General features: G+C 37.6%; 1 protein-coding gene across 2 annotated transcripts in view; it reads right to left on the reverse strand.

Annotated features, from left to right (window-relative positions):
- Positions 1–13,924, reverse strand: part of LOC135098734 (calcium-dependent secretion activator-like) — a 152,590-nt gene extending 138,666 nt beyond the window's left edge. Inside the window, exons 1-2 of one of the 2 annotated variants that reach the window (XM_064001125.1) lie at positions 13,747–13,922; positions 12,424–12,504 (exon numbers count right to left, since the gene is read on the reverse strand). In XM_064001125.1, the coding sequence (XP_063857195.1) occupies positions 12,424–12,504; positions 13,747–13,863 (198 nt within the window). In that variant the 5' untranslated portion in view covers positions 13,864–13,922. Of the gene's footprint in view, positions 1–12,423; positions 12,505–13,746 lie in introns of both variants that reach the window. The other variant, XM_064001126.1, reaches the window with a different exon arrangement.
- Positions 13,925–15,332: the final 1,408 nt, after the last annotated feature.

The following is a 15,332-nucleotide window of genomic DNA, read 5'->3' on the forward strand; positions in this document are numbered from 1 at the left end:
TGATGAGTTCAGTTTCACTAAATTCTTTCAATACATCCTTTCTGATTAAAAAAAACATTCTAAGTAGAAAGAACAAATGAGGGAGGAAGATGATAAACACAAAAGGAGGTACCAGGAAGCTATTGCCACCCTTACAGATAAGAGACGAGACATGACCACCGAGGAGAACAAGACTAATAAAGCTGGAGATTAGCACCAGATTACACGAAGAGATACCCAGGTGGCTATCACTGAATTAGTATACGAGGGAAGCATAGGTCACTGTTAGCAGATGACATGGACAACACGGACAGCTGGCACACCATAGGAAATGCTGCCTCCTTGTTCTGATTAGAAGATGTGATTACCAGAGTTACTTGAGAATGAACCTTATTGAAACTTGAGGGAAAATACACTGTATGATCAAAATATGGGAATATAAATATAGTTACTTGACAGTGAACCTTACAGAGTATAGGAAAATGAACAAAGAATGAGAAAATAAATATAGTTACTCGAAAATTAACCTTATTAAAAGTTACAGGAAAATGAACTGCATGACAGAAGTATTGGAAAATAAATCTTATAGCAATGGAAGCCTTGTTGGGGCAAAAGGTCGCTCTAACATCATGTGTATACAGTAAAATCCCTCTCATCCGCCATTTGAGTATCCGGCAGCTTCAAGTATCCGGCACATTTTTCCCAGAGCCTTAAAATCAATAAAAAATCAATGTGTACTCATAAAATCGATTAAAATTCCCGCGCGAGGCATACTTTGTCCCCTCGCCACCAGAGCGTACTGCTTCGTGCCAGCCGCAGCCCACTGCACTGTGTTTACTCAGTGACTCTGTGCCGCGTGTGCACTGTTTATCGCCTGACATCTTCATCATGCCTAAAGTTGTAGAAAAGAGGAAGTGTGTTGTGCTTACACTTAAGCAGCTGATCAGATCAGCTGCTGATTAAGATCAGCTGATCTTTGTTATGGTAAGATGCGTGAGTGTAGGGTGGTGATTGTGGACGTAATTTCACTTCTATTCAAGTATCCGGCAGCATTCAAGTATCCGGCATGTTGGCGGTCCCGTTGATGCCGGATAAGAGGGATTTTACTGAATTATGAGGTGTAGGAGACAGGAATAGACAGAAGCAGACAGAGAAACAAGCTAGACAGAGCTGTCAGACCAGAGAGGGTCAAGATTGGCAAGCCACCAGTCACAGTACCAAGTAAGTAGAGCCAGACAGTTGTAATGCAGTCAGAATAAGATGTTGGTGTTATATATTGACAGAGAGGGATTGGGTAGGTGTAAGATGGGTTCCTCATTAAATATTAGTTGTGAGATTTGTGTAGAATCTGATTTACCATTGAGTATTAAATATGTGAAGTGATTTGAATTGGAAGTGTAATGTGAAGTGTTGAAGATATTTAATGGAATTTATTTCAAGAGAGATGAAACAATTTTTGTAGTTTTTTGTTGTTGTTGGAAGTCGTGTATGATCATCTGAGTGTAAATATATGTAAATAATACAAGTTAAGTAAAAATTATAAAACAAAGCATTCCCTTGAACCCACAAAAGCTAGTCTTACAGATTAGGGACACAGCAAAATTGTGCAACATAGAAGCACAAAAAAAAAAAAAAAAAAAAAAAAAAAAAATATATATATATATATATATATATATATATATATATATATATATATATATATATATATATATATATATATATATATATATATATATACACACACACACACACACACACACACACACACACATGTATATATTGTTATGACCAGATCCAGCTCCTCTCCCAGCTGCCACTCCTTTGGTTCAACTTCTCCCTAAAGTACCTTTCTTGTAGCCTAGTGCAGGGCACAAACAATATGAATCCAGGCAATTGGCTGGTTACAAACAGCTATCAAGCCAAAAGGGAACGAAGTATACACTGCCAGCTTCTCCCAATAACTGCAAAAAGACTCATTGAGTCACGTTCTAGGGAGCTCAGGCAGCGAAGACACCACAATATGAGGGTATGATACCCTGAGGACTATCTCCCATGTGACTAACCACCCACTGCCCAAAAGGATATTATATCACTATAAGCCTGAGATCAACTTGTCTTCAGTCCCTCTGATGACAGGCTCAAACTTCCTTAAAACTGGAGAGCCTGGAGAAAGAGATGGTTGAACATAGACCTCTACATGAACTAGTTCTCTGGCAAAGACAAGGACACTAAGGACACATACAGTAACATTTAACAAACACAAGAACACTCAAAACACAGGGATTTCATTAAAAGGGGAGAGGACAGGTGCATGTTCATTTCACATTGGACACCAGGACAAACTAGAACTGCGCATGGAACCAATACTCACACACGCATGAGTGGCAAGACACAGGGCAAATGATGCCCTTCCAAATAATATTTAGAGCCGCCCAGATCACAGCCTCCTGTAGGGCCAAATAACAACAAGTAGAGTGAGGCATAACACTATCATCTCCCATAGGTACTTTACAATTATGCCCCCTGTAATATTGCCTTAACACACCTGAAATGACTAGCTCTAACTGTATGCCCTTTGCTTCTGCATGTCAGCTCACCACTGACTGGTGGGAGTGCATTGGTAGGAAGAGAGAAGACAAGGAATGGGCAGGGATTTCCCATGAGAGAGAAGGTACAGAGTATGGGGAGAGAAGTGAGAGGAGAATGGTTGGGGATGAGAAACCTGGCCCACTCTGCATGCTATACTCAAAACTCACAGCACTCATGCTTAGTTTAAAACAAAGGCTAAGTTATAAAAATTACTGTGTTTATTTGGGGGCTTGTGAAATTTTATTACCTTATAAGGGAGGGCAACTCTTCTATTCATTATTTATCAACTACAGTTCTTGGGGATAAGAGGAAGTAAATGCAATTTTAAGGGGATTAAGTTCGGGTGGGTAACGCACAATTTTATAGAAATTATACATGGAACAGACATGAATTATCGCACACTGCCCACTCACTTTTTCCCTCTCTCTTTCTTTTCTCTCTATCTCTTCTTTCCATTCTTTCTCTCCTGCTTTCTCTTTCTTATATCTACTTCTATACTCTGTATAGTACTACTCATAATGATATATATGAGGAGCTGCTCAGGGAAATGCCCCAATGTGCCACATCTAAAAATTATCAGAAAGCATAGTTTTAGTTTTCATAAAAATAACTGTTAATTATGTAGATTCTGAGATACTGGTATCATTTTCATTTCTTAAATGAAGCTTGATATGCATACTTTTGTTTCTGTAAACAATACAGTGATTGTACTTTTTGATTATCTTTGTAAATTAATTGTATTAGTATTGTAATAAAATACAATAAAGTTACTCAAAGCATTTCTTTTATTGTGATTCTGATCAGCTATGTAAACTAATTGCATTAGTATTGTAATAAAATATAAAATTATTTCAAATAATTTTTTATTGTACTTTTTAATTAACTTTGTAAATTTATTGTATTAAAATTGTAATAAAATATGATGGAAAGTTATTCCAAGTAATTTTTATAAGTTATTGCCAAATTTTGAGTGCATTTTTTGTGGGGTGACAAACACAATCATGATGGACACCAACACATATGTTTACATTCACTTATAAAAAGTAGAAACAAAAAAATTACATATAAGCACAATAATTTTGCATTCTAAAAAAATACCTCTAGCAGCATCACAAGCAAGGGAAGTGGGGACAGAGCTGAGATACACATTGAGTGGCTGAGAGCAGTGCACAGTCTGCTGACTGGTGCTAGCTAGCTAGTATTTACAGTATACTGGACCCATTCTATTATGACTTTCTTTAGGTAAGTCATCACCAGATATCTAAGTTTAAGTGCCTAAGGTTCTTTGTAGGAACTTTCAACTATGCTCCTAGATAAGCAAATTTCAGTATCCATACCTATAAAGTTAGAAATAGTGATTTCTATGATACACACACACACACACACATACACACAAGCAAAAAATATTCATGAATTTAAAGTTAAGCTGAATGCTTATAGATATGGAGACAGGACAGCATGAGCATAGCTCTTTTCCTGTAAAACAAAACTAGGTAAATATATATATATATATATATATATATATATATATATATATATATATATATATATATATATATATATATATATATATATATATATATATATATATATTGGAACCTCAGTCCTCAAACTTAACTTGTTCCTGAATGCCATTTGAAATCTGAAACATTAAAAAACAGAAACTATTTCACCAATGTAAAATGGATTAGTCCATTCCCAGACACCAGTCTACACTTAGTGGCTTATGACAGATGCTCCCACAGCCAAAATGGCTCCTTCACAACATCTCCAGCTCAAATTATTTATACAAAAAGGATGTATTGAATAAACTTAGTGACACAGAACTCATCAAAAGATACTGTTTAGACTGATCTAGTGAGGCAAGCTTTACAGGACACAGAAAAGAGCAACCCACTTACCGCCAAAATGAAGGTGATCATAAAACTTAGACATCTTGCTGCTGGGAAAAGCTACTGGAAAAATGCAGCTGTGCAGTAATGATGGTGTTGGGAGTCATTGAGAGAGCCACAGGTGGCTTGGGATTACTCCTGAGTGCTGAAAACTGTTTGTTTACATCAAGGCTTTTCAACAGGATCACATTTTACCTTCTTTCAAAAATTTAATTACTCTTACACTCTGTCTCTTCTCCAACTATATAAAAACAAAATAAATATTTATAGAAACTATGAATTAGTAATAAAAGGCAGCTTTTGCTGTGTCTTTTACTATCTGAAAGCAAGTGACTGTTCTAGAACCAAATTATGGTACCACAACCGAAACAATAATGAGTTCAAAATTTTGTTAAAAAACTAACTTTGAAAAGGGAGGCGCTCAGTAACCAAGGTTCCACTGTATTTACCTAGTTGTATAGTACAGGGCTTGAGCAGGACTCATAGTGTCCTGTCTCCATATCTATATTTATCCAGCATTTCCTTAAATTTGTGCATGTTTGGTGCTGTAACAACCTCTTCATTTAGATCATTCCAGATATCCACAGTTCTATGTGGAAAACTGTACTTTTTGATGTCCCTCAAACACTGACTCTTCTTGATCTTCTTTGAGTGCCCTCTCATCCGTCCAGCTTCATCTTCTTCCAGCAACACCAGATTTTATACATCGTTATTAGATCTCCTCTTTTTCTTCTAACTTGCAAAGTTGGCAGTCCCATTTCCTTCAACCTCTCTTAGTATGTTAGGTCTTTCAGCTCCAGTACCATCTTTGTAGCTGCCCTCTGAATTCTTTCCAACTTCTTTATGTCTTTCTTCACATGCGGAGACCACACCACTGCTGCATATTCCAGTCTGGGACGTAGCATAGTGGCTATAATTTTTTTTTCATCATAGTCTTTTCCATGTAATGAAATGCCCTCCTAATATTTGTTAACATCCTGTAAATTGAGGCAAATATCTCAGTTATATACCATTCTGGTGCCAGGGTATCTTGAAAAGCCACTCCTAGGTCTTTTTCCTCCTTGCTCCTCATTATTACTTTCTCCCCCATTTTATAGTCCCATGCAGGTCTTCTTTTACTCTTTCCCAATTCTATCACATGGCATTTCTTAGCATTAAATTCCAATTTCCACTTCTTGCTCCACCCATAAATCTTGTCAATATCTCTAAGCAACTCTATACAAACAACATGGCTCTTTATTACTCAACAATTTTGCATCAGCAGCAAACAGATTAATATATCTGGTCAAACCCTCCTGCATATCATTGATGTATATTTGCAGCATAATGGGTGCTAACACTGACCCCTGTGGTACTCCACTTGTTACATTACTCCAACAGGTGTCCCTGATCACAGTTCTCATTTCTCTATTATTTAAGTAGTCTCTCATCCATTTTAGCATTGTTCCTCTCAGTCCTATATATTCCATCTTCCACAACAGTCTTTTATGTGGAACTTTATCAAAAGCTGTTTTGATGTCCAAGTACACTGCATCTATCGACCCATCTCTGTTTTGTACTTCCTCTATTACTCTTAAATAGAAACTTAGTAAATTTGCCACATATAACCTTCCTTTTCTGAAACCAAATTGACTTTGTTCTCTTGAGTGTGTGTGTGTGTGTGTGTGTGTGTGTGTGTATCTACCTAGTTGTGTTTTACAGGAGGGGAGTAATCTCATAGTATCCTGTCTCTATACCTATCCAGTTTGGTCTTAAAAGTACGGACAGTTACAGCACTCACTGTGTTTTACCTAGTTGTGCTTTATGGAAAAAGAGCTATGCTCGTGCAGTCCCATCTCCCTATCTTTTAATATCCAACTTAGCCTTGAATCCATGTATACTTTCTGCATTTACTATCTCCTCATCCAGACTGTTCCATACATCAATACTTCTACATGGGAAACTATATTTTTTGACATCTCTTCTACAAGCACTCCTCTTCAGCCTCTTCCCATGTCCTCTAGTGTCCTGTGTATCCCAGACCATTAAGTCGCTCTGGTCCACCTCTTCTACTCCCTCATAATTATGCTTTATATATCACAATCAAGTCTCCCCTTTCTCTCCTCTTTTCCAAAGTTGGTAGATGTAGCCTTTCCAGTCTCTTTTCATATGACAAGTCCCTGAAACTTGGTACTATCTTCATAGCTGCTCTCTGAACTCTCTCCAACTTCCTTATATCCTTTTTCTTGTATGGCAACCACACTACTGCTGCATATTCTAGTCTAGGTCTTATCAGCGACACAATCATCTTCCTGACCATCTCTTCATCCTATATTTGCAAAGGCAAATATAGGATGAAGGTTTCTATAGGTTTCTCCTGTAATTTTGCTAAGGTGTCTCTCTGGGCTCAGGTTCACAGTCACTGTAACACCGAGATCCTTGTGTGTGTGTGTGTGTGTGTGTGTGTGTGTGTGTGTATAATATATATATATATATATATATATATATATATATATATATATATATATATATATATATATATATATATATATATATATATATATATATATATATATATATATTGGTTTCTATAGGTTTCTCCTGTAATTTTGCTAATGTGTCTCTCTGGGCTCAGGTTCACAGTCACTGTAACACCGAGATCCTTGTGTGTGTGTGTGTGTGTGTGTGTGTGTGTGTGTGTGTATATATATATATATATATATATATATATATATATATATATATATATATATATATATATATATATATATATATATATATATATATATATATATATATATATATTTTAAGCATATACATGGGGAGATTCTCTCTTACACATGTCTTGCACCTGTACAAATATCTAAAATTTCAGTGTTTAGATATGTGTACAGATGCGAGATGGATTGTAATACTTGAAGCACTGTACATAAAAGAATTCAACCCCAGGCTCAATGTACAAGCTAAGGATTTACAGACCCTGCTGAGCTTGAGAAGGGATCAAGCACTGCTGCCACATAGCAAGCCCACCAGCCAACTGAAGCCAACTAATCAGCGCCTCCCACCGCACCCACATAACGAGTCCACCACTTGTGCTGTACCAGCCAATCAGTGCCTCTTACAGGCCAGACCAACACCTCAACTCATGGCATAAATATCAGCCTCCCAGCGTGTCCAGTCATTCCACCACTACTGAGGAAGGGTTAAGGAACCCAAAATCGTGATATAGCAAGCATGGCTAGCTACAGATAAGTCATCAAACAAATTTCAATTGAGAATAAGACTCTCATAAGATATAAAGAAAATATGTTAAGGAAAATAATAAATGCTGACCTAGTGATCACATTTAATGAAATATATATATATATATATATATATATATATATATATATATATATATATATATATATATATATATATATATATATATATATATATATATATATATATATATATATATATGCAGGGCAGTCTAGGGGCCAGAATGAAAGAATAAAAAGAATAGAAAGAAGGAATAGAGAGAAGAAAGAAAGGCAAGAGGAAGGAAGCGAGACAATGAGTCATACCCGCCCCGCTGTGATACATTGTATTTTATATATAAAATGTGGGCTGCTCACCCAGCATTAATCTTCCTAAATTTTCCCCTACTTCCCCTCATTTGTGAGAGCTGAATTTATTGACTAAAAGAGGATAGTTATACTTTACTATAAAAGAATTCAATCTCACCCAGCCCCTTTAACGAGCACATAGTGATTTTTATGAACTTAATATTCCTTCTAGAGCATAATAGTGCATTGTGTGGAGAGTGAGACAAGCCTCTCACCCCCCCTATTCTTCACCCCCTCCCTCCCCCATTCTTTATGCCTTGCTGAGCATGGGTTTCCTTGCTGTGAGTGAGTTTAATAGCAGTCTGCTAATAAGAGAGAGAGAGAGAGAGAGAGAGAGAGAGAGAGAGAGAGAGAGAGAGAGAGAGAGAGAGAGAGAGAGAGAGAGAGAGAGAGAGAGAGAGAGTGTTGTGAGAGTGCATTTGGAGCATAAGGCATCTAGTAGGAGGAGGAGGTAGTAGACACCTACCGAAATGATAATTACTCCCAGTGAGGTCTAAAGCACTGTTCAGGGGATGCTGAGAACTTATCATTAAACCCAGCTGTGACCTCAATGAACATTTCCCTTTCTGTCTCACAACACAAGGGGGCAGTCACAGCCTGCCCTCTAAAGACAACTCTCTTCCTCCACAGTTTTCCACCATCTGGCTACGACTACAGAGTCACTCAAACTAAATTTATCTGTGCTGTATACCTTTCACCTAACTCCTCTGACTATAAGAAATTCTTTGACTACTTAACTTCCAAAGTGGAGCACATTCTGACCCTCTTCCCTTTTGCAGAGATCTCCATTCTTGGAGACTTCAATGTTCACCACCAGCTTTGGCTTTCCTCTCCCTTCACTGACCATCCTGGTGAACTAGCCTTCAACTTTGCTATCCTCCATGACCTAGAGCAATTGGTGCAACACCCTACTCGTATTCCTGACCGTCTTGGAGATACGCCCAACATTCTTGACCTTTTCCTGATCTCTAATTCTTCTGCTTATGCTGTCACCCTTCCTTCTCCATTGGGCTCCTCCGATCACAATCTCATATCTGTATCTTGTCCTATCGCTCCAATCCCTCCTCAGGATCTCCCTAAGCGAAGGTGCTTCTGGAGTTTTGCCTCTGCTAGTTAGGGGGACCTGAGGAGGTATTTTGCTGATTTTCCTTGGAATGACTACTGCTTCCGTGTCAGAGATCCATCTTTGTGTGCTGAGCACATAACAGAGGTGATAGTGTCTTGCTTGTACCTTGCCTAGTCAAAATCTTTCAGCTCTGTCTGTCAACATCTACCTTTCCTTCTTCCTGGAAGTTTGCCTACATTCAGCCTGTTTCTAAAAAGGGTGACCATTCTAATCCCACAAACTACCGTCCTATTGCTTTAATTTCCTGCCTATCTAAAGATTCTTAAACATCTATCACTTCACAACCTTCTATCTGATTGCCAGTATGGGTTCCGTCAAGGCCGCTCTACTGGTGATCTTCTGGCTTTCCTTACTGAGTCTTGGTCATCCTCTTTTAGAGATCTTGGTGAAACTTTTGCTGTTGCCTTGGACATATCAAAAGCTTTTGATAGAATCTGGCACAAAGCTTTGATTTCCAAACTACCCTCCTATGGCTTCTATCCTTCTCTCTCTAACTTCATTTCAAGTTTCCTTTCTGACTGCTCTATTGCTGCTGTGGTAGACGGTCACTGTTCTTTTTCTAAATCTATTAACAGTGGTGTTTTTCAGGGTTCTGTCCTGTCATCCACTCTCTTCTTATTATTCATTAATGATCTTCTAAACCAAACTTCTTGTAATATCCACTCATACGCTGATGATACCACCCTACACTTTTCCACGTCCTTTCACAGACGTCCAACCCTTCAGGAGATAAACATTTCACGCAGAGAAGCCACAGAACGCTTGGCTTCTGATCTTTCTAAAATTTCCGACTGGGGCAGAGCAAACTTGGTATTGTTCAATGCCTCAAAAACTCAATTCCTCCATCTATCAACTCGACACAACCTTCCAGACAATTATCCCCTCTTCTTCAATGACACTCAACTGTCCCCCTCTTCTACACTGAACATCCTTGGTCTGTCCTTTACTTATAATCTGAACTGGAAACTTCATATCTCATCTCTAGCTAAAACAGCTTCTATGAAGTTAGGCGTTCTGAGACGTCTCCGCCAGTTTTTCTCACCCACCCAGCTGCTAACTCTGTACAAGGGCCTTATCTGTCCATGTATGGAGTATACTTCACATGTCTGGGGGGTTCCACTCATACTGCTCTTCTAGACAGAGTGCAATCAAAAGCTTTTTATCTCATCATCTCCTCTCCTCTAACTGACTGTCTTCAGCCTCTCTCTCACCGCCGCAATGTTGCATCTCTAGCTGTCTTCTACTGCTATTTTCATGCTAACTGCTCTTCTGATCTTGCTAACTGCATGCCTCCCCTCCTCCCGCGGCCTCGCTGCACAAGACTTTCTTCTTTCTCTCGCCCCTATTCTGTCCACTTCTCTACCGCATGAGTTAACCAGTATTCTCAATCATTCATCCCTTTCTCTGGTAAATTCTGGAACTCCCTGCCTGCTTCTGTATTTCCACCTTCCTATGACTTGAATTCCTTCAAGGAGGTTTCAAGACACTTATTCATCAATTTTTGACTACTGCTTTGACCCTTTTATGGGACTGGCATTTCAGTGGGCATTTTTTTTATTGGATTTTTGTTGCCCTAGGCCAGTGTCCCTCCTACATGAACTGTTTACTTCCTGAAGGGTTGGATGTCTATGAAAAGACCTGGAAAAGTACAGGGTGGTATTATCAGCATAGGAGTGGATAGGACAAGAAGTTTGGTTTAGAAGATCATTGATGAATAATAGGAAGAGAGTAGATGACAGGACAGAACCCTGAGGAACACCACTGTTAATAGATTTAGGAAAGGACAGTGACTTTTTACCACAGCAACAATAGAACAGTCAGAAAAGAGACTTGAGATGAAGATACGGAGAAAAGGATAGAAGCCATATGTGGGTAGTTTGGAAATCAAAGCCTTGTGGCAGACTCTATCAAAAGCTTTTGATATGTCTAAGGCAACAGCAAAAGTTTCATCAAAATCCCTAAAAGAGAATGATCAAGACTCAATAAGGAAAGCCAAAAGATCACCAGTAGAACAGCCTTGACAGAACCCATACTGGCAATTAGATAGAAGGTTGTGAAGTGATAGGTGTTTCAGAATCTCATTGTTGAGGATAGATTCAAAACTTTAGAAAGGCAAGAAATTAAAGCAATAGGACTGTAGTTTGAGGGATTAGAATGGTCATCCTTTTTAGGGACAGGCTGAATGTAGGCAAACTTTCTGCAAGAAGGAAGGGTAGATGTTGATAGACAGAGTTGAAAGAATTTGACTAGGCAAGGTGCAAGCACAGAGGCACAGTTTCATTGAACAATAGGAGGGAGTCCATCACATCCATAAGCCTTCCAAGGGTTTAGGCCAATGAGACCATAGTAAATATCACTGCAAAGGATTTTAATGATGGGTAGAATGAAGTAGTCAGAGGGTGGAGGAGAGGGGGGAACAAGCTCTGAATCATCCAAGGTAAAGTTTTTAGCAAAGGTTTGAGTGAAGAGTTCAGCTTTAGAAATAGATTAGATGGCAGTGTTGCCATCAGCTCGAAATAAAGGAGGGAAAGATGAAGAAGCAAAGTTATTGGAGATGTTTTTGGCGAGGTGCCAGAAGTCATAAGAGGAGTTAGATCTTGACAGATTTTGACACTTGCTGTTAATGGAGAACAGACACTTGTTTAGATCATGGTGATACAGGTTGGTCCAGTTGGACAAAGCCTGTGTTAACTTGTGCTTTACAGGAAATGAACAGGTCAGACTTGATTATATTTACACTGTTTATGTATATGTACATATAAAGAACTTATTTGTCAATATGATATAGAACTAAATTTTGATATGTAAAAAATAAAAAAAAAATAAAAAATAAAAAAAAAAAAAAGGCCTTTTTTTGTTTTTTTATTTTTATTTTTATTTTTATTTTTATTTTTTTTTTCTTGGGGGTGAGTTTTTTAATGCCAACCCTCCTCATGGCCTCATACTACACTTCAGGAACCCTGTCACTGGTTTACCTCTGTTGCTTCATTATGAGACTGCTCCCTACTTCACAGCTACTCTAATCCTGAGACTACAGCAGATGCAGGGTACTTCCTATAGAGTGTCCCACACTCCAACTATGTCCATACACTAATGGGCACCACACCCCCTCCCAAGAGTTGACAAGACCACATCATTTTCATACACTCACCACTGTTACTCTCCATTCACTTCTTCACACACAATTGCTTTCTTGCCTTGACAAGTCTGTATACACTTATGTTTATATAAAAAAGAAATATTTACTCACCCTCTCTAGTTCTGCAACCTTTTGCATGCGTCCATCCAACTCTCTCCGGATAGCTGCAGCTTGTTCATCTTGGCTGTCCAGCTGGTAATATAAACAAGGATAGTCAATGGTAAGAAGGTAATGAAAAATAGAACACCAACCTAATTTTCTGCCATCTCACTTTGAATTTACTCTTAGACCTCATACCTAACTCCTCTAACTATTGAAAATTCTTCAGCTATTTAACTTTCAAAGTGGAGCACATCCTGATTCATTTCCTTTTTGTGAAGATATCCATTCTTGGAGATCTCAGTGTTCACCACCAGCTTTGGTTATCACCTCCCTTCACTGAACAATCAAGTGAGCTTATGTTAAACTTTGCTATCCTTCATGACCTAAAGCAATTAGTGTAACACCCTCTCCATCTTGAAGATATGACCAACATTCTCGATCTTTTCCTAACATCTAATTTTGTTACTGTCTTCTCTTCTGGGCTCCTCCTATCTTAACCTCATATTTGTACCTTGCCCTGTCACTCCAAATCCTCCTCAAGATCCTCCAGAGCCAAGGTGCCTCTGATGTTTTGCCTCCATTAATAAGGGAGACCTGAAGAGGCATTATTGTGATTTACGACTGAATAATTACTGCTTCCATGTAAGGGAACCATCTCTGTATTCCTGAGTCAAGTACACATGACTAATTCATCTCCATGTTGTTAATAAAGTCTGGTTTGGCATAAATATGGAATTATAAAATTCAAATACATATTTTTTTTTTTAGTTCAGGACAATAGTATATAAATAAAAATAAAAATTAAGAAACCAAGTGATGGGTAAGATGGCCCCACCAGCACAGCAGCAGCAGCAACAGCCAGACTTGGAAACTAGACTAACAGAATCCAGATATCATATATGGAGGCAGGGCAAACTAAGAACTGAGGAACATATGAGCATAAAAAAAAAAATGGGGAGAACACAATCAAATATACCAACACCATTTATCTAATTTCAAAAGGAAAACCATATAACCTATAACTCTCACATTCTCTACATAATTACCTATTCAAAGGAGGATTGGTGTTGCTATTTTTGCTCCAATATACATGTTTGTCATCAAAACCTAACTTTTCTTTTTATGATCTTAAAAATAACTATTATTGATTCATGCTATATCAGAACATATATACTTCAAACAGGAATGAATAATTTCTAAAATATTTTCCACAACATATTTTGTCTAACATGGATTACTTGAGAAGTTTTTTCATGTATTATTCAGCTGATCACAAAATACATAGTTAAATCACATAGTAAATGATAGAGTAGTGAAGTACAAAGTGCCCACCTGAAGTGCATTGAACAGCAGCTGGTGCTCAAATTTCTTGATGCCTAAGATTTGCTGAAACATGTCAAAGAGTTGCTCTTTAGGCATAATGAGCTCACTGTTGAGCGGTTGCTGCATCCGACCTGGCCTCTTGCTGTCTTCTTCACCTGCTGAATCAAGAATAATCTAATCAATCCTTTGAACTAAAGCAGTGTGTGACTAAACAGCAGAAGAAAGGAATTCTGAAATTTGATCCAGTAACTGAAAACATACAAACTTGAGTGACAACACTGGAGGCAGGTTATTTTTAGGTAGCAGTAACATGATTCTGAAGCCACACAGGGTACTCATCACCAGCCAGTATTAACTTTGCTTCATTACACAATCAACCAGTATTAACTTTGCTTCATTACACAATCTCAGTGTTCTGTGTTACTGCTCAAGACAAAACATTTTGTAGGGACAATGAAAATAGCCTCTCCCTGGACATGAAGGCAGAAACCTGTGGCACCACCTCAGTTTTAACAGAGGTGGATGTCAGTGTAGAAGGCAAGTCAAACAAAAACTGTCACTAAAGCAACAAGATCACATATATTGATGTTGATAAATTGAGGTAGAAGAGCTTCAAATTGATATATTGTTGCAAAATGGATAACAAGAGAAATTACCAGTATAGCTTGGATGATGGCTCATTATAAATAACTATGACTATGGGTAATATCTAAGTGCTTAAAATGTCAAATGGAATGAAAATCAAACACTGATTAGAGCTGCAAAATATACTGGAAGTATCTAGGCATATGAACAAAAGTTAATCATTAGCACTGATAAACAATGTAATTTAGAAGACCAAAGCAATATGAAAAAAAATAACTAGGTCACACAAATCAAGACTGGATAGAGCAAGTAGCCAAAAAGGTGTGCAAGATGGGAGATATCAATGCTTCCTGATAAAGTGATCCTATCATCACCCAATGGAGATATTTGTGCAAGGGAGAGAAATTAAAGCACATAACCAAGAAATATACATCTAAAATTACAAAGATCCTTAAAGGAAGAATATGAATATCAATAGTTAAGAAGAGAAATCAATTTATCTACTGCAAAAAATGAGAATAATAATTAAAAAATAGAAACTATAGATATAACACATATCTAGCATAAATATTCATAATCATCAGAAATTAGAGAGGGATGGCTTGACTTTACTTATGAAGAAACACAAGAAGTGAAAGCAGATGCTTAGTCACAGTTTTTGTGATCATCACAGGGAGCAAACCTTCCACCACCAACAACAGTTTTGTTGTGACAAAACACTTTTGTGTCTTTATATTATTACTAAGGAAAGATGCTTCATACTATGATCATCAATAAGTAAGATGTATTACTATGAATATCATTTGATTCACAAGTAGCCTCTGAAAAAAAAAGTAGATGAATGGGGATAGGCAATCCAAACACAATAAAGGCAAAAAGTCTAGTCATTCACAAATTTGGCAAAAGATTAATTTTTTTTTTTTTTCTTTTCTTTTTTTCTTTTTTTTTTTTTTTGTGTGTGTGTGTAATTACCTAGTTGTAATTTACAGGGCCTGATCTATGCTCATGTG

The sequence above is a fragment of the Scylla paramamosain genome, unplaced genomic scaffold, assembly GCF_035594125.1.
Source record: "Scylla paramamosain isolate STU-SP2022 unplaced genomic scaffold, ASM3559412v1 Contig78, whole genome shotgun sequence".
NCBI classification, from domain to species: domain Eukaryota; kingdom Metazoa; phylum Arthropoda; class Malacostraca; order Decapoda; family Portunidae; genus Scylla; species Scylla paramamosain.